This window comes from Pectinophora gossypiella, chromosome 13 (genome assembly GCF_024362695.1).
Source record: "Pectinophora gossypiella chromosome 13, ilPecGoss1.1, whole genome shotgun sequence".
NCBI classification, from domain to species: domain Eukaryota; kingdom Metazoa; phylum Arthropoda; class Insecta; order Lepidoptera; family Gelechiidae; genus Pectinophora; species Pectinophora gossypiella.
The window spans coordinates 10,671,771-10,695,770 of NC_065416.1; the positions used below are offsets into that span (position 1 = coordinate 10,671,771).

At 37.6% G+C, this 24,000-nt stretch overlaps 5 protein-coding genes and 1 long non-coding RNA gene across 9 annotated transcripts in view; 3 read left to right on the forward strand and 3 right to left on the reverse strand.

Moving 5' to 3' along the window:
- Nucleotides 1–3,214, forward strand: part of LOC126371802 (beta-glucuronidase-like) — a 35,592-nt gene extending 32,378 nt beyond the window's left edge. Inside the window, exons 11-13 of one of the 2 annotated variants that reach the window (XM_050017162.1) lie at nt 148–324; nt 1,436–1,574; nt 1,848–3,214. In XM_050017162.1, coding sequence (XP_049873119.1) covers nt 148–324; nt 1,436–1,574; nt 1,848–2,029 — 498 coding nt within the window. In that variant the 3' untranslated portion in view covers nt 2,030–3,214. Of the gene's footprint in view, nt 1–147; nt 325–871; nt 1,049–1,435; nt 1,575–1,847 lie in introns of both variants that reach the window. The other variant, XM_050017161.1, reaches the window with a different exon arrangement.
- Nucleotides 3,215–4,106: 892 nt separating this feature from the next.
- LOC126371795 (uncharacterized) lies at nt 4,107–8,759 on the reverse strand. Of its 3 annotated transcripts, XM_050017153.1 has the most exons (3): nt 8,561–8,701; nt 7,999–8,121; nt 4,107–7,420 (listed from the first exon to the last, which is right to left on the reverse strand). In XM_050017153.1, exon 3 carries the CDS (start codon nt 7,406–7,408, stop codon nt 4,907–4,909), a length of 2,502 nt encoding a protein of 833 aa, XP_049873110.1. In that variant the 5' UTR covers nt 7,409–7,420; nt 7,999–8,121; nt 8,561–8,701; the 3' UTR covers nt 4,107–4,906. The 3 variants fall into 3 exon arrangements, with proteins under 3 accessions (XP_049873110.1, XP_049873109.1, XP_049873108.1); XM_050017152.1 differs by having other exon boundaries at nt 4,107–8,121; nt 8,642–8,759; XM_050017151.1 differs by having other exon boundaries at nt 4,107–8,121.
- Nucleotides 8,760–9,047: 288 nt separating this feature from the next.
- LOC126371818 (uncharacterized) lies at nt 9,048–10,015 on the reverse strand. Its single transcript, XM_050017184.1, has 2 exons — nt 9,446–10,015; nt 9,048–9,129 (listed from the first exon to the last, which is right to left on the reverse strand). Exons 1-2 carry the CDS (start codon nt 10,013–10,015, stop codon nt 9,124–9,126), a joined length of 576 nt encoding a protein of 191 aa, XP_049873141.1. The 3' UTR covers nt 9,048–9,123.
- Nucleotides 10,016–11,320: 1,305 nt separating this feature from the next.
- Nucleotides 11,321–12,017, forward strand: LOC126371823 (uncharacterized). Its single transcript, XR_007567086.1, has 2 exons — nt 11,321–11,576; nt 11,868–12,017. It is a non-coding gene; the product is annotated as an uncharacterized LOC126371823 (long non-coding RNA).
- An 823-nt stretch (nt 12,018–12,840) lies between these two features.
- Nucleotides 12,841–14,122, forward strand: LOC126371819 (zinc finger HIT domain-containing protein 3). Its single transcript, XM_050017185.1, has 3 exons — nt 12,841–12,996; nt 13,154–13,302; nt 13,765–14,122. Exons 1-3 carry the CDS (start codon nt 12,935–12,937, stop codon nt 13,944–13,946), a joined length of 393 nt encoding a protein of 130 aa, XP_049873142.1. The 5' UTR covers nt 12,841–12,934; the 3' UTR covers nt 13,947–14,122.
- On the reverse strand, nt 14,114–23,583 carry LOC126371790 (uncharacterized). The gene is made up of 10 exons (XM_050017144.1): nt 23,219–23,583; nt 22,836–23,045; nt 22,449–22,561; nt 22,072–22,180; nt 21,517–21,666; nt 20,886–21,003; nt 19,814–19,996; nt 18,945–19,032; nt 18,186–18,421; nt 14,114–18,072 (listed from the first exon to the last, which is right to left on the reverse strand). The coding sequence occupies exons 1-10, from the start codon at nt 23,302–23,304 to the stop codon at nt 14,194–14,196; spliced, it is 5,172 nt and encodes a 1,723-aa protein (XP_049873101.1). The 5' UTR covers nt 23,305–23,583; the 3' UTR covers nt 14,114–14,193.
- Nucleotides 23,584–24,000: the final 417 nt, after the last annotated feature.

A 24,000-nucleotide genomic window follows, 5' to 3' on the forward strand; every position in this document is an offset into this window, starting at 1 on the left:
GTGAATGTAATTGCGTTGCTAACAAAATTAGGCAATAAATTTTAATGAAAGCAATATGACAAGTCTTAGGAGCCCCTTTATATTACGCGATCATTTATCATGTAACTCCCGAAGTTAATCATTTTCTAACAATACCCATACTCCCAGGCTCCGCACTTAGACGTGATAAGCTTCAACCGATACAACGGCTGGTATAGTGACTCGGGGTCCCTTCTCAACATCGCCGAAAACGTCGTGCTTGAAGCCACATCCTGGTACCAGAGACATAAGAAACCCATCCTCATGTCCGAATATGGGGCTGACACAGTTGCGGGACTACATTTGGTAAGATTCCGTTGTAAAATTTGTTTTTTTCGTCCCACTGAAACTTGGACACGACAAGAAGCTCCAGAACGTAATTAGATACTCGATTGTTTGATAAATAGTTATTTCCTCTTTCTTGTTCTTGTTTTGCTCTCGTTCTGCTCGTGTTCTGCTCTTCATGGATCAGCTGGCTTCAAATCACTTTGTGTCATCCATCTGAACGGTAAGTGGTCAAAGATTACTGAGATGCTATGAATTATGGAGCTGATATCAACATATGAGTAAGTAAAACCTTCATCATTGATTCGGTTTCGCTAACCACATCTAAGTGCTGATGACCTGACTTCCATTCACTATTTCATCTTCCATCTTTCATTTCACATACTTACTTCCTATTTTGTAACTTAGTCTTAAGGCCGCACCTTAAAAGACTTGTTATCTGTTTCTTTCTGTTCTTCTGTTGATTGCGGGAAGGCCGGTGTTAAGCTGTGATACGTACATTTTCTGTATATGTTATTTTCTGTTTTCTCTTTTGTTATTTCTTTTATTTTCTATGTAAACCGCACAGGGTCAGCATTTAGACGTGATTAGCTTCAACCGGTATAACGGGTGGTATCACGAGGCTGGATCCTTGCTGAACATCAAGAACAATGTAGTTGAAGAAGCTATGAACTGGAGACTGACTCATAACAAGCCGGTTATCATGTCTGAATACGGGGCTGACACCATCGCTGGCTTGCATTTGGTAAGTGTCGTATTTTTAATTAGGTCTGTACATGAAAGAGACTCCTGTAAGGAACCTGATGATGCTGCTCCGCAAGCAACCACAAATACGCCGGTAGTTCGAAATCAGTTACTGCAAGTAACTTAATTCCGACCTGTTAATGGATCTACCAAATGCAGGTCCAAAATGACCGACATGGAATCAGAGTCATCGACTATTATCTCCATGACATTAAGCTTTCGTACGGGCTTAAGATGAAACAGTTTCAGACTATTTGAGGAGGTTTTTATTAAAATTGCAGTTCATAATTATAAACTAGACAGTAGCTCTTATATATTATAATTCTAATCTATAAGAAATATAATTTCCCCATATATAAGTAAAGTAATAGAAATGAATGCTTTGCAGCTTCCAGAATTCGTATGGTCAGAAGAATATCAAGTAGCGCTGATGTCCGAACATTTCAAGGCTTTTGATAAGCTGCGAAGCATGGGATTCTTCCACGGAGAATTCATTTGGAATTTCGCGGACTTCAAGACTGCGCAGAGTAAGCAATATTTTATCACTTTAACCTCACTATCTTTCACTTTATAAGTAAGTAGGTACTTTATCGTAGCAACTACGTGGAATTCTGAAATAATCCACCTTTATATCCATAGCATCTTGTGATTGATATTAGACATCAAAAAATCAAGAAAAGTACACCTACTCTGCAAAAAATCATTCAGCTACAAGATTAGTATTATTTAAGTGACGTTCCGGAATACGAGTTTTCATATCTACTTTTCGTTAGTACTTAACTGGTTAACTTGGTCCACAGCATACACACGGGTGGGAGGCAATAGGAAGGGCATATTCACACGGAACCGCCAACCCAAGGCGTCGGCGCACCACCTACGGGCCCGCTACCACGCCATCGCCGCCGTTGAGAATGACCAAACGGCGCCTGATCCCGCCTACTACATCAGCGACAATAAACCCGCCTATCACGAGGAACTTTAAATATAACTGCGTGACATTAATAAGTACCTACTAGGGTTTGATTTGATCGACAATCAGAGTACCATTTGTCTTTTCAGGGTAATATACTCTAAATCGCGGCATTTACAAATCTTTGCACAAAATGTTTTCCAGTGAGGTGCCGTGTCCTAGTTTCCTCAAAGCCAAATAAATACTGGACCCAGGCCAATCTTATAACACTCGGAGAAGTACGAAGTACATTTCAAGGCTTATTGTGAGCAAAATGATCATGTATAAGTCCAGTTTATAGTATGCTTTTGCAAAAAACTATCGTGAGCTTATGAGCTTATAACTACTATATCCCAATTAGGGTAGTCAGAGGTACAACCAACACCTCACCGAGCCTTCTGTTAGACTAATGTTCACCTTTTAATCAGTGATTTACAGCCTGACCCGAGATTCGAACCCGTGTCCTTACGATGTAATTAAGTCACTAGGCTAAGAGGACCCCCATAAAATGGGATAACTCTACCACATTTGGAGATGATTTTAATAGGTATATAAAAATGAAGATGACACCTGTCCTGTGACGAAATGTAGCTGATGAACTGAATGCCATGATCATTATACCAAATCATAGCTAAAGTAAGATCTAGGTTCCGCCTCTTAAGCCGTTTTGAGTTATGTAACATACTTAACAAGTAGCAACTATGCCAAACTGTAAGTATTTGTTTGAGTAGGTTTCCAAGTTCAAAATACTATAATAAACAATATAAATTTCTAAGATCAAAAAGTACTGTAGCTATTTTGAGTAGGTAGGTACCTAGGTAAGCGGACCACTTTAAGTATTCTAGATTAATTAAAGTAATAGGTACTTACATTATTAAATGTTTCAAAAGTTTTCTAAGTATCTAAGCACCATGCATTTCCGTCCCCGCCGTTAAAATGTTCAATACTTATTATTTACTTGTGCCTTAGTTTAAAATATGTTTGTTATGTAAAAAATTGTATTACAAATTTACAATGCAATGCAATTACAATGGAAACAGTATACCTATAACTCATCGAAAAACAACAGTGAGAGACATTGAATGCGTGAGGTACCTAGTGTAATTAGGGAACCGACCTATCAAATTAATACATTAGAGCATGTAAGTTAATTAACCGTAATTCATATTTGTAAATAGGTATTTAAGTAGGTAAAGTATTAAACAAACAAGAAATCAATTGATTTGTTTTATTATTAAAATAACCTGCTTTTTTTCCTACCCACTAATACTTTTACCTAGTTAGGTGATTATTAAGAAGGTATAATAAATAAATTACGTCTGATCCCATTATCCTACCTTTACAATCACATACAAGAAGTTTTCTAGGGACAAGCCTTCCCTACACTCAACCGACACCAGAAGGATGAAGGTACCTAAATAGGCCAGTAATTTTAAGCCGCCCGTAAGCGTCTCTGGCTACGGACACTACTAATGGTGTATGCGCCATGATTTTAGGCGTCCGCCCTCACACCCTGTCTAACTAAGCCTACAGTCAAGAAGAATTTTTAATACGTATATACATGTAAGATTTTCTTATTCTAGTAAACTAATTCTACGTCACCGAGACACGGTCCAGCAAGCGCTTCTCACTCGCGTAATATTCGGCTAAATGACTAAGAATCCAAAACCATTTAAAAAATTGAAAAAGAGAACTGTCTGTCAGTGCGGCTTTTTTGGCGGGAACGGGAACGGGACAGTTGCTTTCTTCATTGAATAATCTAAGTAATTATATAATACCAAGTGTTTTGTGGTGAATGATCGCATTAAGTTAGTCGGAAAACATTCGAGACAATGTTATTATATCGGAATATTCAATAAACAAATTGTATCTGTCTATTTTCGCTTCGTGCCAACAAGCCGCTTCATAACTCAAAAGTTTATGCGGACTATTGAGCTAATTCATTTGGAATTCGGAGTAGGAGTCTGCTCCAAGGGTGGGGGCTTAGATTTCATCATTCATCATCATCACTGTTGTCGATTATGTGTTTCGGCAATTAAACTCGTTTACTTTCACTTGTATTATCATTTATTTGGTATTTACTATTTAATATAATATTACAGAAATCTTATCGTGTTTGCGGGGTTCGGAGCAGCCCGGTCTCAAAAAGAAAAGCCAATTGTCATCCGTCAGTCTGACAATCTATATTTTTTTTTTTTATAAATGCTAGTGTTGCCACTACAACTAATTCACAACATCCTCTAAACCACGAAATAAGAAAGGAATAAGTAGGCAACTCCGAACCATTGTCAATAACAAACAATAAAAAAAACCACTGCAGAATATGACGAAATAAGACCCATTTTACAATTAACAATTCAAGTCTAGATTACAATACAAAATTGAAATTGTCAAAAAAATATATTAAATTACAAATTGTAATACATCAGTACAAAGTTATCAAAACAATAGCTACAAGTACATTGTAACATGTTAAGTAAAGGTAAACAAATCAACCATCCTAAGAGGTTACGTCATACAAAAGAAAAGCTAGTGCAACATGTCTTCCTATGCTGAAATAGAACTTTACATATTACACTATTCTACGTCACAATTGTTAAAATAAACAAATCTCACAATGTGTTTGTACTGAATTACAAATCTATAGCATTCAAATTATTCATTATTAAGTCATTAGGTCATTATTCGTTTGTAAACATGTCATAAATTTTCCCAATAGGCTAACCATTCGAAATTAAAGATCATACACATAATATAAATGTCAGATTCTCCAAATTCACTCGTCACGTAGACAATTCAAGAACAAAAACCACTGGCACAGTCCAAATTCACCAAATTTGTTATTTACCAAATTTATAGGCAAGTCAATATGCTTATTACACATTAGAAAGGGATCTACATACCACATATTCAGTCCAAAAATCTGCGTGGGAGCTTAACGACTCTACCGTGTCTTGTAGTGGTAGACGAGGGGTGTGACTCATCACCCACTGTTATCGCGGGTGTCTCGTCAATGTGAGAGTTTGCAGTTGGGTCTAGAACACAGCTAGATCCAGCCCGCAAGTCAGCACTGTCGGGCTCACCTTGCTTAGGGACAGTAGGTGTATGCCACTCGTCAGTGACTGCCGACAATTCTAATGGGTAGAGGCGTTGACAACTTCTTATCTTCTCTCCCATCGCAGTCTGTACTTTCGCGACTCTTGTTATGCCGTCGTTACCTGTAACCAATTCTTTTATTATGCCAAGAGGCCAATAGAGACGACCTGCATCAGTCTGTATCAAGACAACGTCGCCTACCGACGGGAATTTCGACTTACCTTTGTTCTTGCTAATAAGTAACGAAATATATTCATTTCTAAATCTCTGTCGAAACTCCGTCCGCAGGGTCTGCAGGTACCGCAATCTGATGTTCATATTGTGAGCATCGATTACGTCTAAATCAGGTGTCTCTGCCGTGGATAGTCCCTGTAAAAATAAAGCGGGTGTCAAGGGGCGTGGCGTGTCGTCGTCTGTAGCTATATACGTCAAGGGACGGTTATTCATAACCGACTCACATTCACATAGCAGGGTGGTCAGCTCTATCCATGATAATGACGCTTTTCCCAATATCCGACGTAGCATTTCCTTCATGACGCGCACCAGACGTTCCCACCATCCTCCCCACCAAGGAGAAGCGGGCGGGATGAACTTCCATTTTATCGGCTGTGGTAGTACGGCTGTGGTAACTTCGACTTCCTTCCAATCCACATTATTTAACAAGTTAGCAGTACCTTGAAAATTTGTTCCATTGTCCGTGTATATGACTTGTATTCGTCCTCTTCGAGCAATGAATCTTCGTAGTGCCATTATGAAGCTGTTTGTTGACAATGACTCCACTAGTTCGAGGTGTACTGCTCTATATGTCGCACACGTGAATAGAGCGATCCAACATTTCGTCTGATTTCGTAGAACCAACGGTCCCGCAAAATCTATGCCTGTAGTCTGGAAGGCCGTCACACTTTCCACTCTGTCTGTGGGCAGGGGTGCCTCTGGAACTTCGTAATGTTTACATTTGTACTTCTTGCAGATGACACATTCTGAAACAACTCTTTTTGCGAGACGTCTTATGCCTAAAACCCAGAATTCATTTCTGATGCTAGACATTAAAGTCTGTGTCCCTGCGTGTTGTAGAATCTCGTGTCGCTGTCGTACGAACCGTCTCACGATTTCGTTTTTTCCAGATAACAGTATCGGGTTTACGAAATCTTTGTGTTCGTGACTTAGTTCCAGTCTTGTCTTGACTCTAAGTACACCGTCGCTGCCTTGTCGTGTCTTGAAGTTGTTTGGTAAATGTCCCCCGGCGAAATCCTCCTTCTTAGGATTCCAACGAAGTAACCATGCTACCAATCTGATTATTTTGTTGTATTTTGAAAAATACAACAACCTCTTACTAAACAGAGGTTCAGTAACAGACATGTTTACGTGAGACTGTGATTTTTCTTCTTTTCTTACAATTTCTTCATTTGGTTTAGCCTGTATTGAACTTGATATGGGCCAGCAATCCTGCCTGTTACGCAACCACGTCGGTCCTTCCCACCAACGCTTCTCGAGCAGCGCATTTGCATTGCAACCGCGAGAAGGCAGGTCCGCAGGATTACAATCCCCCGATATATGATTCCATGAGTCTATATCTGAGTTTCTTGATATCTCTTTTACTCTATTGCTTACAAATGGTTTCCATTGACGCTGTTGTTTTACCCATGCAAGCACTACGGTCGAATCTGTCCAAAAATAAGAATTATAATTTGTTTCTGGTGTCATGAGTCCACTGTCAATGACCTCTCTATACAGTCGCGAGGCTATCACAGCCCCCATCAACTCCAACCGTGGCAAAGACATCTTCTTATTCGCTGGGGCGATTCTGCTTTTAGCTATTATGAGTTGTACATGCACCTTGCCTTCCTGTTCAGTCCGCAGGTATACACAGGCCGCATATGCGTCTTCACTTGCATCTGAAAAAGTGTGGATGCTATTATTACACTTCTTAATTGGTGCTGCTGTTAACCGTCTAGGTATTTTGCATTTCTTTAGTAGATGTATTGTACTTTGCCATATCTTGAATTCACGTGCTAGCTCTGGACATATTTCTTCATCCCAGTCGAATTTTCTTTTCCATACTTTTTGGAGTAGGCGCTTAGGTACAACTGTCGCCGGGCAGACGATTCCTAGAGGGTCGAAAATTTGCTGTGTCACGGACAGTAAATATCTCTTTGTGATTTTTCCTTTATAGTTTTCATTAGAATTGATGTTACAGCATAAAGTGTCCTCTTCGGTATTCCACGTTAATCCCAGCACGTGGGTGTCTTTCACAGCTCCTTCCATTCTTTCAGGAGCAGTAACCCAGCCACGTAGGTCGAATTTCGCCATCGCCATTATTTCTCTCGACTGTGAAATGAAGTTATCACGTTGTGTTATTGTATCAAAACTGGCTGTACAGTTGTCCACATAAAAGGACTCTTTTAACTTTTGAACTGTTTCTCTATACTTGTTACCACAGTTATCTAAATGGAAATTAATTGTGGCAGCCAAAAGAAAGGGACTACAGTTCACCCCAAACATAACTCTATTATGTTGATAAGTAACTACTTCTTGCTGCATTTCAAAATCCTTCCACCACAAGAATTTTAAATACTTTCTGTCATTCTTCGAGACTGAGATTTGTAAGAAAGCCTTAGCTATGTCTGCAATCGCTCCATAAGCTCCTCTTCTAAATAAAATTAACAGCTTAGGTATGAGTTCAATAAGGTTAATGCCTTTATCTATGCAGTCATTCAGAGACAAACCTTTACAGTCTTTAGCCGACGCATCGAACACGGGTCGTAACATCGTGGTCGTGCTAGACGGCTTTATGACAGTGTGGTGAGGAATGTAGTGGCCTTCATTCTTATTGTCCACTATCACTTCTTCAATGATACCTTCTCTCTGCCATGTTTTAAAAACATCAGAATATGATTGAAGGTTACCTGTTTTTATAAGTTTTCTCGTAGTGCTCTGCAGTCGTTTTTGCGCTACGTCGTAGTTTGCGTCAGGCTCTGGACACCCTTCCTTCCATAACAGAGATACTTCATAGCGGCCATCTTCATTTACTGAAATATTATTATTAAAACATTTTAATATTTCTGCTTTGATCACTTCTTTTTCCTGTTTTTCATAGGGGTCTCTAATGCCTAACAGCTCAATATTCCATAAATTACAAATATCTGATTGTGACACGTATGACACACTGACATTGTTCACGGTGGAATCATTCATTTGTGTAGGTCCTTGTATTGTCCATCCTAATTTTGTCTCCACTGCTAGCAAGCTTTTATTAATGGAAAACAAATTATTTGTCATTATGGACCCAAAGTAATCTGAACCTATCAAAAGCCCTATTTCAATGTTTTTGTCATTGATCTGAATATTATGGCTTTTTAATTCTTGCAACAAAGTTGCATCATCCTTTATACTAGGTAGGCTCCCACACAAGTTTGGTTGCTCCAGTACTAACATCTGAAAAGAGAATGAGTTATCTATATTACTTACGTTTAACTTTCTCTGATTGTAGACTCGAGCGGGTCCCGTGGTACCTCCGAACAATGTGTGTTTAATGTTTTCTGTTCCTACCTTCTCTAGCTTCAATTCTTTTGCTACCGAACTCTTGACGTACGACCTTTGCGAACCGCTGTCCAACAACGCTCTAACTTTCATGTTTCTCCCGTTATAGCTGACTGTTACTATCAATGTCTGTAAAAAAGTTTCATTATGTTTAGTAAACAGGGTACTTTCTGTTTTATGTACGTTGGGACACAGGATTACATTATGTCTCTTATGGCAAGACAAACATTTTGTAAATGTTTTGCATTTATTTGCTAAATGACCCTTCTTGAGACAGATAAAACAAAAACCAGATTTTTTGATGCTGTTCATTTTCTCCTCCAACGTCATGCTGTTTGCCTTTGTACACTGAAAGATAACATGATTATTTTTGCCACATAAGCAACACAATATAGTATCTTTACCTTGTGTATGCCTTTCTTTGCTTACATTGGAGACAATGCACGCCGCCGTTGGAATTAATTCTTGGTTCGTGTTCTGTTGAGATGTTGTCATATCTGTAAAAGTGTAATTAGCCCTTGCCATACGGATATTTTCCTCGGATTCAACCTCACGTTTAAGAAAATCTAGAAGATGTGCCAGTCGTTTTGTAGATAAATTTGACCTATTATATGCAATCAAAATGTTTTCTGGTATTATGGATTCCACAATTGGATATAAAATTACCTCATATTTATCTTTGGTTACATTTAAAGAATCTAAGGCCAATATATAAGTAGACAATTTGTCATATAACGTTAACAAGTCAAATTTAAAGGTTTTCGAACTTGATATTAAATTTAAAAGTTCCCTAATGTAAACTTGTATCAGTACCTCTTCTTTTGCAAACCTATCCTTCAATTCTTCAATTGCTTTTATGTAGTTGGCTGCCGATGATGGAAAGCTGCTGACTAACATTTTTGCCTTAGAGCCCTCCTTCAGCCCTTGTAGCAGGTATTGGAATTTGTCTTCAGGTTGCAATGTGTTCGATTCATGTATCTTCTTAAATTGACCCCAGAACGCAATCCACTTGCGTGGGTCATCATCAAATTTTAATAATTCAATTTTTGGTAAATTTAAATTTGACGTAGTTGTTTCCTTAGTGAATTTCGATTGGATTAATTTATCCATTTTATACTTAAGTGTTAGGTAGATTTTCCTAAAGTTTGCTGCTTGGTCACACTCTTCGTTATAAACGTGTTCGTCGCCATCTATCATTTTTTCCGCAATCACGTTGTCTAACATTTTTATTTTTTCTGTACATTCTTTCAAATATTCGTATTCTATAATCGCCGATGATATTTCCGTGTTTTTGATATAGTCTTCGAGTTTTTTCGATGTCCTTGTGAATTGTCTTCTCATTTGATCACGTTCCTTTGTCTTGGAATCTACCTTGGAATCCATATTGTAATTTGCAGATTAGAAAATTCCTTCGGTCGCCAATTGTTGTCGATTATGTGTTTCGGCAATTAAACTCGTTTACTTTCACTTGTATTATCATTTATTTGGTATTTACTATTTAATATAATATTACAGAAATCTTATCGTGTTTGCGGGGTTCGGAGCAGCCCGGTCTCAAAAAGAAAAGCCAATTGTCATCCGTCAGTCTGACAATCTATATTTTTTTTTTTTATAAATGCTAGTGTTGCCACTACAACTAATTCACAACAATCACCTTTCATTAATTCATTGATCATCATTAAAAAAAATACATAAGACATGGCTGTATGGGCATAGTTCCCTTTGCCTTGCCCTTCGGGGTCTTTGCTTCGGGGAAAACTAAAACAAACTCCATATCCAAGTTCCGCTCCCTACTTCTATTTCTTGTTTACTTTATTTAAATTGTTCTATTGTATATAAAACTATTGCCCTATATATTGATAAAAATGATATTAATTTATAAAAGTATGTATTTGTAAATATGTAATTGTAAATAACATGTATATATCTAACTAGAATATCCCAAATTCCAATCCTGTTTCCCTCCATTTTATTACCGTATTTCCTTTCCATATCCACGTTTCCCTAACTTTCATTTCTTGTATTTGGCTAAATGCGTTGCGAACAAAGACCTTGTATAGAATAGACGGATAATATTTTAGAGTGACGATCAAACTATCACAGCTCTCTTTCTTCCCTATGGCAACAATCTCTGTGGAAAAAAGAAACAAACATAGACAAACACCGCTGTCTAGAACGTCAGTGTTTACCGTTTTGAGATGTTGTGGTAGTCAGCTGGATACCAAACCTGCCGTTAGTTTTTTGGTGTTTTGGGACATTATTTTAACTTTTTATATAAACAATCTGTGAAATAGTTATTCATTATGAACCATGGCTTGCGTAGCTATTGGTTGTGAGAGTAGAATGGGTGTTATAATGGAGAACGATCAAACAATGTCTCACCATGGGTAAGTTATCGACCACATAATACATGTTTGTGTGCAAGAAATACATTACCTGGTCTGGTTTTTGTAAAGTTTATTGAGCCCTAAACACGATGCAGACGCATATTTTCAGCAAAGCCGTCACATTTGTACAAATAATTGATTTCACATTTTACGTTAATCAGCTTTGACAGATCATGTACCCAAAGTATTATAAGTAGTGTTGTCCTTTGATATCGATAACATAATATTATGTTTGAATGTAACATCTACATGTTGCGTTATTCTATTCACGTTTAATTTATTTTTCGACCTGTTTCCGATTTGGATGAAGATTACATAAAGATATTGTATTTTCCAGATTTCCTAAATATCCTAATTTACGAAACAAGAAATTAAGAAACAATTAGATTCAGACCATGAAACGAGATAATTCTCTCTTCTGAAGGACGCCTTCTCCTTATTTAAGCCTGTGCTAATTACATTTCGATGTATCTTGCTTTCTATCGAGCAGGATACCAAACAATAATATTACATAGAGATGCAGTACCAACAATATTCACTCACATATCTCACATAAGGTGAGTTTAAGTTTAGTTATAAGTTTATAGATAAATTTGCAGCTATTTCGTTTTTGTATTCTACATTAGCATGGAAAAAATATTTCAATACAATACAAATATTCTCTATTGCACAAAATAATTAGTATGAATAACTATTTAGGTAATTACCTGTGATTATTCCTTCTATAAATAATTAGTATGAATAACTATTTTTGTAATTACCTGTGATTATTCCTTCTATGTGCAATGTGTAAACATGCAATGCTTGTGTATTTGTGTGCTCCACGTTAATATGTGCCATTCTTGCAGGTAAAGTTATAACGACCAGAGCCGACACTATACACTTCTAAAGAAAGTGAACAAGAGGAAATATTTTTTTTTTATCACCAAAAGTCGGAATTGTTCAGTGCTTCGTAGTCATTGTATTCTAACTATATTGAATAAAAATCTTATAAAGAAGTATTTGCTTTTATTCTTTAATCGCATTGAGATAATCCCCGAAATATACTAGAAGGTCGTCTACTTCTTGTATCGAGAGCCGATTCGATTTCCGGTCAACTCAATGAAAAACGTGTATTTAATTTTTATAAAAGGGTAGGTATGTGATTTATAGCAACCAAAGGGTGGCCGCAATGTCGTATTAAAATGATACTATAGTATATGTGGACTAGATGGACCGTCCTCGACCTCCTCGGCCATAACACCTTGCGAAATGACATAGATTCAAAAATGATAAATTGACCTTTAACAAGTTTGTCCATGATAATTACGTTGAATAAGTGGTTCTGAATCTGTCACCGCAACGTACGGTTCTTCTTAGGTATCTTTCTATCAGGGTACAAATAGGTATCGTTTTAACTAATTTACTTGTAGTTCTACCCACCCAGGTATGGATCTCAGGTCGTTATTTCTGTATTTAATTAATCATTCAATTTGTAATGTATATTTTTTTAGATCTTGGACTAACATGAAATATTTAGCCAATAATAATGTCGATAAAGACATGGAACGGCACTAGTGGTTCTGATACAAAAACATATACTATAGGTACGTTTCTATAACAAACCCGCTACACGAGTACAAAAGACGTTACGACGATAGTATATTTATCTCTTTTTAACTTATGACGGCTCACATGAGTGCGAAAGACAAAACCTATGTTTTTCTTTCGTCTTAAATATGCTCCGTCTATTCTATACAAGGTCTTTGGTTGCGAAGCCATTATTAAAAAAAAAAAAAAAAGTGCCAGACGTCAATGTCAAAACCACATGGCGAATTTAAACAACAACAACAACAAAACCACATGGCTGTATTTTGGGTGTTTTGTATTGTTTCAGCGACATCTCTAACTTTTATAATTTTTTTATTTAATCAAAATGAATTGTGTAGAATGTAGTGAATTATCAAAATACAAGTGCCCCACTTGTGTTGAACCATAGTAAGTTATTTTGTTTCTGTATCGACTATATTCAGTTAATACTTTAACTGGTTTTCTGTATAAATTATACATTATATTTATTTCATATAAACCAGAAATAACTCTTCAGCCTATAATTCAACTATAAGAATCATCAATAATTATGAGTGACTTCCAGCTGCTCAGTGCCTTGTTGGAAGAAACACAAATCGAAGCCATGCGCTGCCCCGCCGCCCGAACCTAAGACTGACCTTCAAGAAGAATCCATCACCAGTTATGATTTTCCCACAGAAGACACAGTGTCACCAGAGAAATTATCATTATTAGGTAGGTAAAATTCATGCATAACAAACATTGTTGGTTTGTGATGAAACTTTACTCCAAAAGGCATTCTTTTTCTTGTGGTTCACAACGGTTCGATTAGCAAACCCCACATCAAAGGAAAAGCACCCTTTGTATGTGTTATAAAATGCTAAATTGGGCAACTATCAATTTAATTTGGCAGGACTAAAACTAGCTCCAACTCTTTTGGAAGAAGGACGGACAAATGAAGGACGGCATTAGTTAGCTGTGTGCTAGATTAGTGTCATATGTATCATAAGCTGTCATCCAGGACCTGCTTTTATTGATTTGTAATCCTCATTACAGTACATATATGTATCTAGGCAGAAGACACACATGCAGTACCACCCTATAAACATGTGACCAATTGATTGCCTATGTCTATTATGTTACTTTTACTTTCGTTCCTAGCTACCTATTCATGAAGCATTGTTTTTACTTTTCCAGATCAATCAGCAGATGTAAAGAAATGTTTAGAGAATCCACATGTAAGAACTATACTAGGTATTCTAGACAAATCACCGCACCCAGATGAACTAATGCAAGAATACATGCTGGAGCCAATATTTACAGAATTTGTTGATGCTTGCCTAAAGGTTGTCCAACCTCAAGGTGATAAAGTTGGGTGACAAGCAAGTTATGTTTAGTAGTTATAAGAATTAAAATGTACTATTTATGATATTGCCACCAATTTTAAATTGTGTCTTAGTGTATTTTTCATCATCAACATCAGCCATATGACGCCCACTGCTAGGCATAGGCCTCCCCCAGTGTATTTTTAATAAAAGAAAATAAATAAATTCAATATTTTTGATTTTATTTCAACAAGTATCCATGCTATCAATCAATACAAAAATAGAATTGTGACAGAATGTGTTACACATTAGAGAGGGCAGCTTTTAACAAATTTTCTAATTCCAGTGATTTCTGTCTTTCTAAATCAATTTGTTCCTCAAGCTGTTTCACAGCTTCCTTACAATCACTATATCTTGATATACTTTTATTAACAGCTTTTATATTTTCTTCAACTACTGTACAATCATTATCTTCTAACATGAGATATTCCATTGAATCTGCAGCTATTTTACGTCTTTTGTTTTCAATGAACACATCTAAATCATCTTCATATTCCACAACTTTGTGTTTCATAGTGGACACTATTTCAGTTTCCAATAACCAGAGCATGTTTCGATAAATTTCTAAACATGATCTTTCATACACAACAAATCTGCTGTCAAAGTTTTGTAATCTATTAATTTTTTCATATACCAAGATATTCAGAAAGTCTATGAGATCATAATGCTCAAAATATTTGGTGAATTCTTCGCATGGCATGCCAACTTCAGCAAATGGTGTTGGTAATTTTGCGACAACTTTACACACAACCTGTTCAGTGTTCTCAAACCATCCTATTTGATTACAATATTTCCGCATTTCATTTTGCATACTGGGAACATCCACAGGTAGAAATTCTGACACAGGATTTGGGAGTTTCAATTTATTCATCATATCCCTGATTGCCGACGTATTGTCAGAGTTTCTCGCATTTGTAGGTATGAATTCATACGGTTTAGGATATGGCGTTGTGTGGTCAAGATATTCTTTGAATTCCAGTGGAAAGGCAGGGTAATTGAACAGATCTTCATTTGTGATCACTTCTGTCAGTTTGTCTACAGCAAGGTTGTAACACTTTACAAGCTTATGCAAATCTTTTAAAACATTATTAATTCGACCATCAGTCTCTGATTTCAGTCTGTGCCATATTTCATTCCCAAGGTACCTTTGACAAATTGATTTCAAATAATCTACTTCAAGTGGCGGACATTGTGGATATTTCTTTGCTATCCATTTCAGTGCACTTTTCGTATTTGCATTCAAGGAACCATAGATATTTTGAGAATCCAATATAAATATCTTGAAACTTGAAATAATGTAGTTAGCTTTTAGATTAGTCAAAGTCTGTTCAATGGAGTTATAAATCTCGCTGTCTGTTAGTTTCGGCATTATAACTGTTACTGGTACAACATGATAAGGATACTTCTGCTTTAACGTTTCTTCTATTGTATGAATGAAGTTGTTATCAGTTTCTGTAGTGTAAAATACTATTCCATTAGTACCCTCCAAGGCATCACCAATATCGTTTTTCTTTTGAAGACTTGTTATACTGACCGATATAGCAAAATCCATTAAATGATTCCATGACTGCTTTTCTACACGAATCAAATTGTCAGATATGTGTGTCTTTTTGTCACTAAAGGCATCAAGTATCCACTTTTCAAGTTCTATCTTTTTATTGAGCCACTTCGATTCGCCAGGTGAAACCAACGTGACTTTCCAAAAAAAGCATTTGTCATATGGATAATTGATTAGTTTCATGCCCTTCAAGAGCGGAGAGCGTATAATTTCCACGACGTTATATGGTTCCTGGGCAGGTAATTGTCGTAATTCGCCAGTAAATACATAACCCCTGTGAATGGCATTCATGTTTTTCAAGGCTGCATTTTCTACTGAACGCCGTAATCTTAACGCTTCTTCAACAGGAGTTTTATCAGTTAACCATACTGGGGTATCGTCCAAAAGACATCTTCTTTTAAAGTTTCTATGAAACTGTGCCTTCCAAACATTAAACCATTTCTTTTTTAATTTGTCTGTCCAGATTTTTTCAGCTGTTATTTCAGAGCAACTAATTTCATCACACAATTCTATCCATATTTCTTCTGTTACTTCACCGGCGTATGATATTAAGTTCTTCATTTTCTCCATCTCTTCTTTAAGTATTTGTCTGACAGTTTCATCACTGACTTCTTTAGCTAATTCTTCCGTAAGTTCCGCAGATTCTTTGTCAACTCTCTCCTTGAATTGTCTTTCTGCCTCTTCAGCTAGCCTTCTGATTTCTGCTTTTCTTTCTTCTTCAAGTTTTCTCTTTAATTCCTCTTGCTTTCTTTCTTCCTCTTTACGTCGCTTTTCTTCGAGCCTTCTGAGTTCCTCTTGCTTCCTGCGTTCTTCCTCCTGTCTTCTTCGTTCTTCCTCTTTCCGCCGTTCCTCCTCCTTTCGTCTCTCGTCCTCTCTTTGTCTTTCTTCTTCTCGACGTTTTAATTCCTGTATTCTTTCTCCCTCTTCTCTCAGTCGTTCTTGAAGCTTTCTCTCTAATTCTTGTTTGAGATATTCTTCGTTGGCAACCTGTTGTTTTAGTGGCACATTATGTTCATCATCATTCTGATTGAACTCAAATACAGTACTTTGAGGAGCATTTACGGAATTAAATATATTGTCTGCAACAGATGGAGTCTTATTTTTGCTTTGAAAGATTGAATAAGTCTTGTTTTCTACATTGATTGCAGATTTGAACAGCGTACCTGGCGATACGTCGCCATTTGCTGCAAATATCGATTTTGGTTGAGCAGCATCATCTGGCTTGGTAAAAAGACTGTTAGTGGTAGAAACAGCACTAGGCTTATTAAAGACACCAAATATGTTTGATGAATTACTTTTTGTGGCATTTTCTTGAGAATTTACAGCTTTTGCAAATATGTTAATATGTTTTTCATGACTGACTTCTCCATTATCTTTAGCAAAAATTTTATTTCCAAATACATTTTGGCTTGTTTCATTTGAAAATAAGTTCTTGTTAACTTCTCCGTTGTTGGCTTCAATGCCTACTTGACCAAATATTGATTTGCTACTATCAGCTTTCTTGAAAACATTTACTTCTTCTGACCTTTTGAATAAATTTTGTGTATTTGGAAAAGGATCTTTGTTCTCATTACTTTTTCGCATAAACAAATTATCGCTTTCCTGAGGTTTTGCAGCAAATACGTTAGTCCCTGATGGAGGCTTGAACAAGTTTCCTGTATCTTTTGCTACGAATATGTTATTTGACACCATTGTATCTTGAGGTTTAGAAAATGAAAATACGTTTTTGATGTCGCTCCCAAAAATTTTTTCAGGTGAGCTTTTAATGACATCAGTCGGAGCGACTTGAATAGCAGGCTTGAACGAAAAAGATCTTTGTACCGTTATATCGTTCGCCGCAGGCGTTGCAAACATGTATGCGGATTTTCCAGGACTTGCATCAGGTTTCTTAAAAGTAGGTTTAACTTCTATAGTCCTTTCTATATTTCCAAACGTTCTTCCACCTTGCGCAAGTCTTTGGATTTCAGATTTTAACGACTTGACATCTTTGTTACTATCATTTCGCGTATCGTATCCCTGCTCTTCAGCAATCAGAGCAGATTCTTTCAATTTACCATCTTTGTGGAAGCTAGTATAGAGTGTGTGATTGGTATAATTATAGTTTGGCAAGTTTCCGCCAGCTATCACTTCACCGACGGTACTTTTTCGCTTTGATTCTATGAGTTTTACCGCTCGTGCGATTGGGTAAGGCTCGCTGTCTTCTATGAACTGATTTCTATCAAGTATTACAGAGAGTTCATACTCGTCTTTCGCTATACGTAAGCCGTAGTGTGTTATGAAAGCTTTCATACTCTCGACGGACTCGAAGCTGAGGGATTTTATCAAATCTTCAGCAGGATACTTAGAGCCACCTCTGGGAGCGTACGCCTTGACGATTCTTGCAAGAGCTCGAGCACGCACATCGTTGAAGTACCTCAACAGAATACAGGCCTGCAAGTATGTAGCTTGTTCCTTTACCAGGCGGAAGAATCTGACATAGTTGTTGTTGTCCAATGCGTTAAATACTCGCATGGCGAAAGTTATATCCCTTGATTTTTGGATGTCTAACGGCAGTTGTTTAATCTGGAAAAATGCATTGTTTTACATTAAATCAAGTGAGTGAATGGACAGAGCATTGTACAATGCGTACAAAAGACTACCCAGTTGATTTTAGAAAAAAAAATGCTTTTGCATACCTCCCACCAGAAATTGGCGTCACCAAGATTGAGCAGAGCGATGTAGCCTCGGAACTCCGCCTCGCACGGCTTCATGTCGGTGCCGGCGTCTGCGTACATGTGCTTCAATGTTTGCAGACATTTGGTCAGGTTGTCAGTGTTCAGCTTCTGGTCAAACTGTGTGTGCTCGAGGTCTGCAAGGCGCGCGGCGCAGTGCGCGTGGAAGCGGGCACACATCTCTACAAGCCAAATCGATTCTGGAAAATGTATAAGTCGAATAACTATCTTTGTTAGCATTGAAATGAAATGTAATGACTTGTTTAAACAATATCACCCTACATACCCTAATCTTAAGTATTTGATCATAAATAGGCTGGTTGACTACTCCTTAGTGGAGTCTGATACAAATGGTTATGAGTCAATATTCAGGGATTAATGGGTTGTAACATTACACCACATATCAGCAAACTGAGAGCACATTGCTTAATCATGTATTTAAATTTTGTATATAACCCTAGCACAGGCTTTGGTATTTTTGGGTTATTATAGAGTCCTTTATGGTAACATTTCAGAATTATTTTGGTTTTCAAAAAATAAATAACATTACAGCATCACGCCTGTATCCCCGAAGGGCTAGGCAGAGGTGATACATCCACTGCTCGCCAGCTATATTTAAGCCCCATGTACAAATAAATATAGGTAATATTCGACGTTTGAGGATAAACATCAAAGATAATCTTAAATGAAAAAGCTTGTACAGACAGTTCTCAAACAACTCACCGGCACAACACAGAGCCTGCTGTGCTATGTCCTTACGAATCCCGCGCAAGCGATCCCACATGAAGTGGAACCAGTCCGCCAGCGACACCTGCAAACATCACCCACTTATTAGTGCTGGATCTGACAGACACAAACTGAATTTTGTTTTAGGTTGATAGCCGTTTGACTTACGATAGGGTGCTGATTAAATAAATAGACAAAATCCCGAAGTTTTAGGAACCTCATGTATTGTTTTGCCTTTGGTTTTGGTTTCATACAAGTCCCGGCCCCAGGGGGCAGAGTCATGTTTTCTTTTCTCTAGCCTCCAATGGATTACTGTTCAACGCGCCCTTGCCGCAGGGGTGGGCGCCTCTTACTCAATAAGCGGGAGTGAGATGGTGGCTGAGTTCGGATAGGTACCCAGACCTACGGAGTATAACGTAGACCCCTTGCCCAGGGATACGGGTGAAGACGTCAACAGTCAAAGGCGGAGATGGGAGCCGTCGATACGGCAAAGGAGGACGAAAAAGGCAAGTCATAGGGACTCTAACCTGGAACCTGACAGTGGGCAACAGTAACTGGCAGGAAATATTTTGTATTACATAATTGGCAAAGTCACAGGGACTGTAACCTGGATCCTGACAGCAGCAGTAACTGGCAGTACTATTCAGAGGCGGAGGACAGGAGTATGTCCAGTCCTCGTATGTCTTCCTCTCTAGGAATTGCGACATACATACATAACATTATGCCTATTTCCCGATGGGGTAGGCAGAAGCCACCGAATTCCATTTACTACGATTCTGACACACCACTATCGCTTCCTTCCCATCTCATCAAAAGTAGAACATAGGAAGTGGAACATATAGGCTGTTTATGTTACGTTTGTGTACCTGTCGCTGGGTATCAGCGATCTCATGCAGCAGGTAGGCGCAGGTGCGCACGAGCACGCGCGCGGGCCGCAGCTCGTAGCACATGGGGATCTCCTGGTCGGCCGAGCTGCGGCTGTACTGCTTCACCGCGCGCCATGGCTCCAGCTGCCCGTCTGACTCGGGGACCGTCTCTAGGGTCATCACCTGCGGTCAGGGAGACAGGCAACATGACTACTTTGTCAAACTTTTAAAGACATAAAACATAGAACCAGAACACACATCTATAGAAAATCGTAACTAGGTACAAGGCTAATGGCGGCTTTCCAGGCAACCAAAAAAATAACATAAGCTCATGACTATATCTCAAATGGGGTAGTCAGAGGTACATCCATCGCAAGATGAACTAAGTATCCACACTTCAGAAGCTTTCTGTTAGACCAACGTGGGTGGTGAGCCGTATCGCCGTCTATAATGGTCCAGCCAACTGTGTTAGTGAAAAATAAATTGTGGAAGACCAGTACCAGGGTTCGAACCGGCGCTTCCTGTTTGAGAAACAACATGACTACTTAGTCAAATGAGATATTTTTTACGAAATGGCAATGAGACGCATTTCCATAGAATTAAAGTATGAGAGGAGTATTTAAGTACAAGGCTATTGGCGGCCTTATCACTTAAAGCGATCTCATCCAGGCAACCATAAACTAAGTAAAATTATAAAAGATGACCACCAGCGAGTGTGAGTCATTCCTGGTAGTGGTTGTCTGGTAGAAATTGCTTTAGTGCAATAAGGCCGCCCAATTGTATTGTATCGATGCATTACGTCTCCTTGTTAAAATTAAGTTCCGTGCTATGAAGTATTAGTAGATTTGATTTGAGTGCAAAAAAGTTCAAGGAACACTTAGTATAAAAAATACGACTAATGACACATACACAAATAAACACAAAAAACCAGCACAAAACGCTTCTGTGAAACCCGGACCTGTCATCTTCAGGTTAAGTAAGCGGACCCCGGGAAAGAACGGGATGACATAAATAAATGCATTAATATATTAAATACATACAACTTCAAGTAAGTATCTACAATAAAACATACTTGATGTTCGGCCTGTCGGTGCAGCAGTTCCTTCTCTGGGCACATGTCTGGGCACGTGCCGATGGTGGCGCCGCCTATCTTCAGTCGCGACCCCGCGCCACCCCATGCCCTTAGAATCCTGGAAACATTCAACAAACATACTTCATTAAAAGATTAACATGTTATCTCGACCCTATGCTGGGCCTCCCCTCCATCTTTCCTCTGTCCGTAGTGTTCGGCGAACTGCTACAAATCTGTCCAATAGGCAACAAGATTGTCCACACTCACATCATATTCAAGTATTATTTTTATTTGTAATTTATAACTGAACTCTAAAGAAAGACCTGGGTGATCATATCAGCCTCATAAATTCAAAACATGATAGTGATTGTGCCTTAAAAGGTTTACTTTCGACCCACTTTTTGTTTAAAGTTATTTTTCAGTGTCTCCCTGACAATAAGCTACTTGCCAAACTAGTCAAATTAAATGTGACTTTTTTTTTATCATCTTATACTGGCTTCTTCTAGATTAGTATTTTTGATAATTTATCATTGACCCAGTGAAGATAGTAAAAAGATAGTAATAGGGATTACTATCTTTGTTAAAAGTCATGTTCATACAATAGTCTACATCAATGTGCATTATTAGTTACCTGTCTCTAGCATCCAACGTCCGCCATTGTTCGTCAGGGGTCACGGACACACGGAACCGTAGCTGGTTTAGTTCAGCAGCCGCTTCCACCGTGCTCATGCTAGTCTGTGTTGTTGGTACCACTGGCGACTCTCTGCCGCTAGATGTTGGCCTGTCCAATAAATAGAAAGAAAATAGGTTTGTAAAGGCGCCTCACTTGACATTTGCGCACATAAGACGAAGTGCGTCATGTCAAACAAATATGTATTTTTTAATTCCCTTTTTGTAGATTTGCCGCATATAGCGTAAACTACTTAGCCGAACAAATTGGGAGCAAATGGCGCACAATTCATGGTTCTCATCACTAGGTAGTTGTTATTGCCTATTTATACTAAAATTCCGTCAATCAAACACAGAGAATAAAAAAAACTATTACAATTACAATCTATCAATGTTAAAAGGCTATAGATTCAACTGTTTCTTGTTGATAAATGGAATGTTGTGCTACAGCACAACTGTCCTACGAGACAGTATAATTATGTATGTATGCATTATATAATATGGGACATTAACTTACGGAGGCACAGGCTTCTTTTCCCATACAGGAAGCTTGCTGCGTACTGGCGGTCTTGCTACCTGTTTTACAAGCTTTGGCTTGCTTGTACTTGGAGATTCAAGTTCCATTGCTGAAATTGAAAGGCTTTTTCTATAATATTTTCTATCAAAGCGATAACTCATAACCTAGAAATTGTAAATATATGAAATATTGAAAATACTGTAACAACAACAAAATATGAGTTGTGAGTAACAAACAGTATTACAGAAAACATAATAAAAACAAAACTAGGTATTCAATTTAAAATTACTTTTGCCTCAGCTTTATAGTTTCATGAAATCAATGTTTTATGTGACGCCGTATTATTCGTAAAATTAAATAAATACAATATATCTTACGTTTTTGCCGAGTGACTCTGTAAGTGGGAGCCCCGCTCATGGCTGACAACTCTTGTTCTACTTCAGAGTCTGGCACCCAGTCTGGGTCCTCTTCCCTCTTGCTACGTCTCCTCCTATGTGCAAACCAAACATTTACCAACACTGTACTTACAACCACTCACAGAGGGTAAAATATGTCACAAGGTTTTATAAGTATCACATATGAAATCAGGTTTTTTTAATTAAAAATAGTAAATTATTGCTTTTTACTTTTATGAGGTGCAAATTCTGCAGTTCTCTATTATTAAGACAGACAGACAAAGCAGAGCTAAGTCACTAATTATAGTATACATATTGATAACATTGTTATGTAATCAAAATATAAATAAAACATATCTAAATGCTTACACTCTTGCTTTTGTTCTTGTGACGTCGAACATGAAGCCATCATAAGCACCACCATTTAGTACGGCCTTCTCTACAGACATCGGCAAATCATACATTACAATAATTGACCGTTTCTTTGGATACAATCTGATCTTTTGCACTCGGCCAAACTTGCTAAAATGTTTTTTAGCAGCATTACCTTCTAATAGAACTTCTGGGACATTAGTGCATCTGTAAAACAAGGAACTTTTCTATAGCAATCTATAGCACTAGAGCATTTTGTCTAGTCTCACCCTTTAACCTTATATTAATTACATACTAATATGTTACCTCTTAAGATTAATAATTAGCGAATACTATTTATGCTGGAGGGTAAAATTAAGTAGTTATAGTAAGCTACTTACGTGATAGAGGTTTTAAAGTTGAAATTGAAAGCAGTGTCAAGAGTCGGACTTTTGACTTTCTTTTTGGGACTCGTTGCTCGGTCCATGTTTTATTGCATGTACGTATTGAATTTGTCAGCTTCAAAACATTATTAAATTGTTTAATTTAGAGAGATGAGGTCACTTGCACATTGTATATCAACTGTTGCGGTTGTCTTCTTATTTCAAGTATGATACCGCTTATTCTAAGATTTTTTTGGAATAGTATAATTTATATGAATGAGCAGCGGTAGTTTTCAAACATTATACTCAATTTTAAAAGAATATTCTAACCAGTAAGTTGCAAAATACCACGCAAAATATTACAAGCCTTTGACATTGACACATTTGACAATACCGTTGACAATATTGAAATGGTGGACCCACGCGCAATACGCATGCGCGCGATTTTGCGTGTTTCTTTTTACGCAAATACTTGTCAAGTTAAAATATGAAAGGGCAATATTTATATAGCGTTATCTCTTTCTATGCAAGTAATGCCTTCTATTTTTTTTATAAATAAACAATTTTAGGTGTGTTTTCACGTGACATAATAATATATAACTATTCAAGCTTCGTTTTCAAGGTATCTGATAAATCAGGGATGTCACGACATTTACAAACTTACCATTACCATAATATAAAAAAACATCTATAATGGGGGGTCAAGCGGCCAGGTGAATGAAATTGTGTACTTTTCATAAAATTTCCCGCTCCTTAGCTCACTAGTCGCGCTGTGTGCAACAGGTATTAATGCAAGGGAA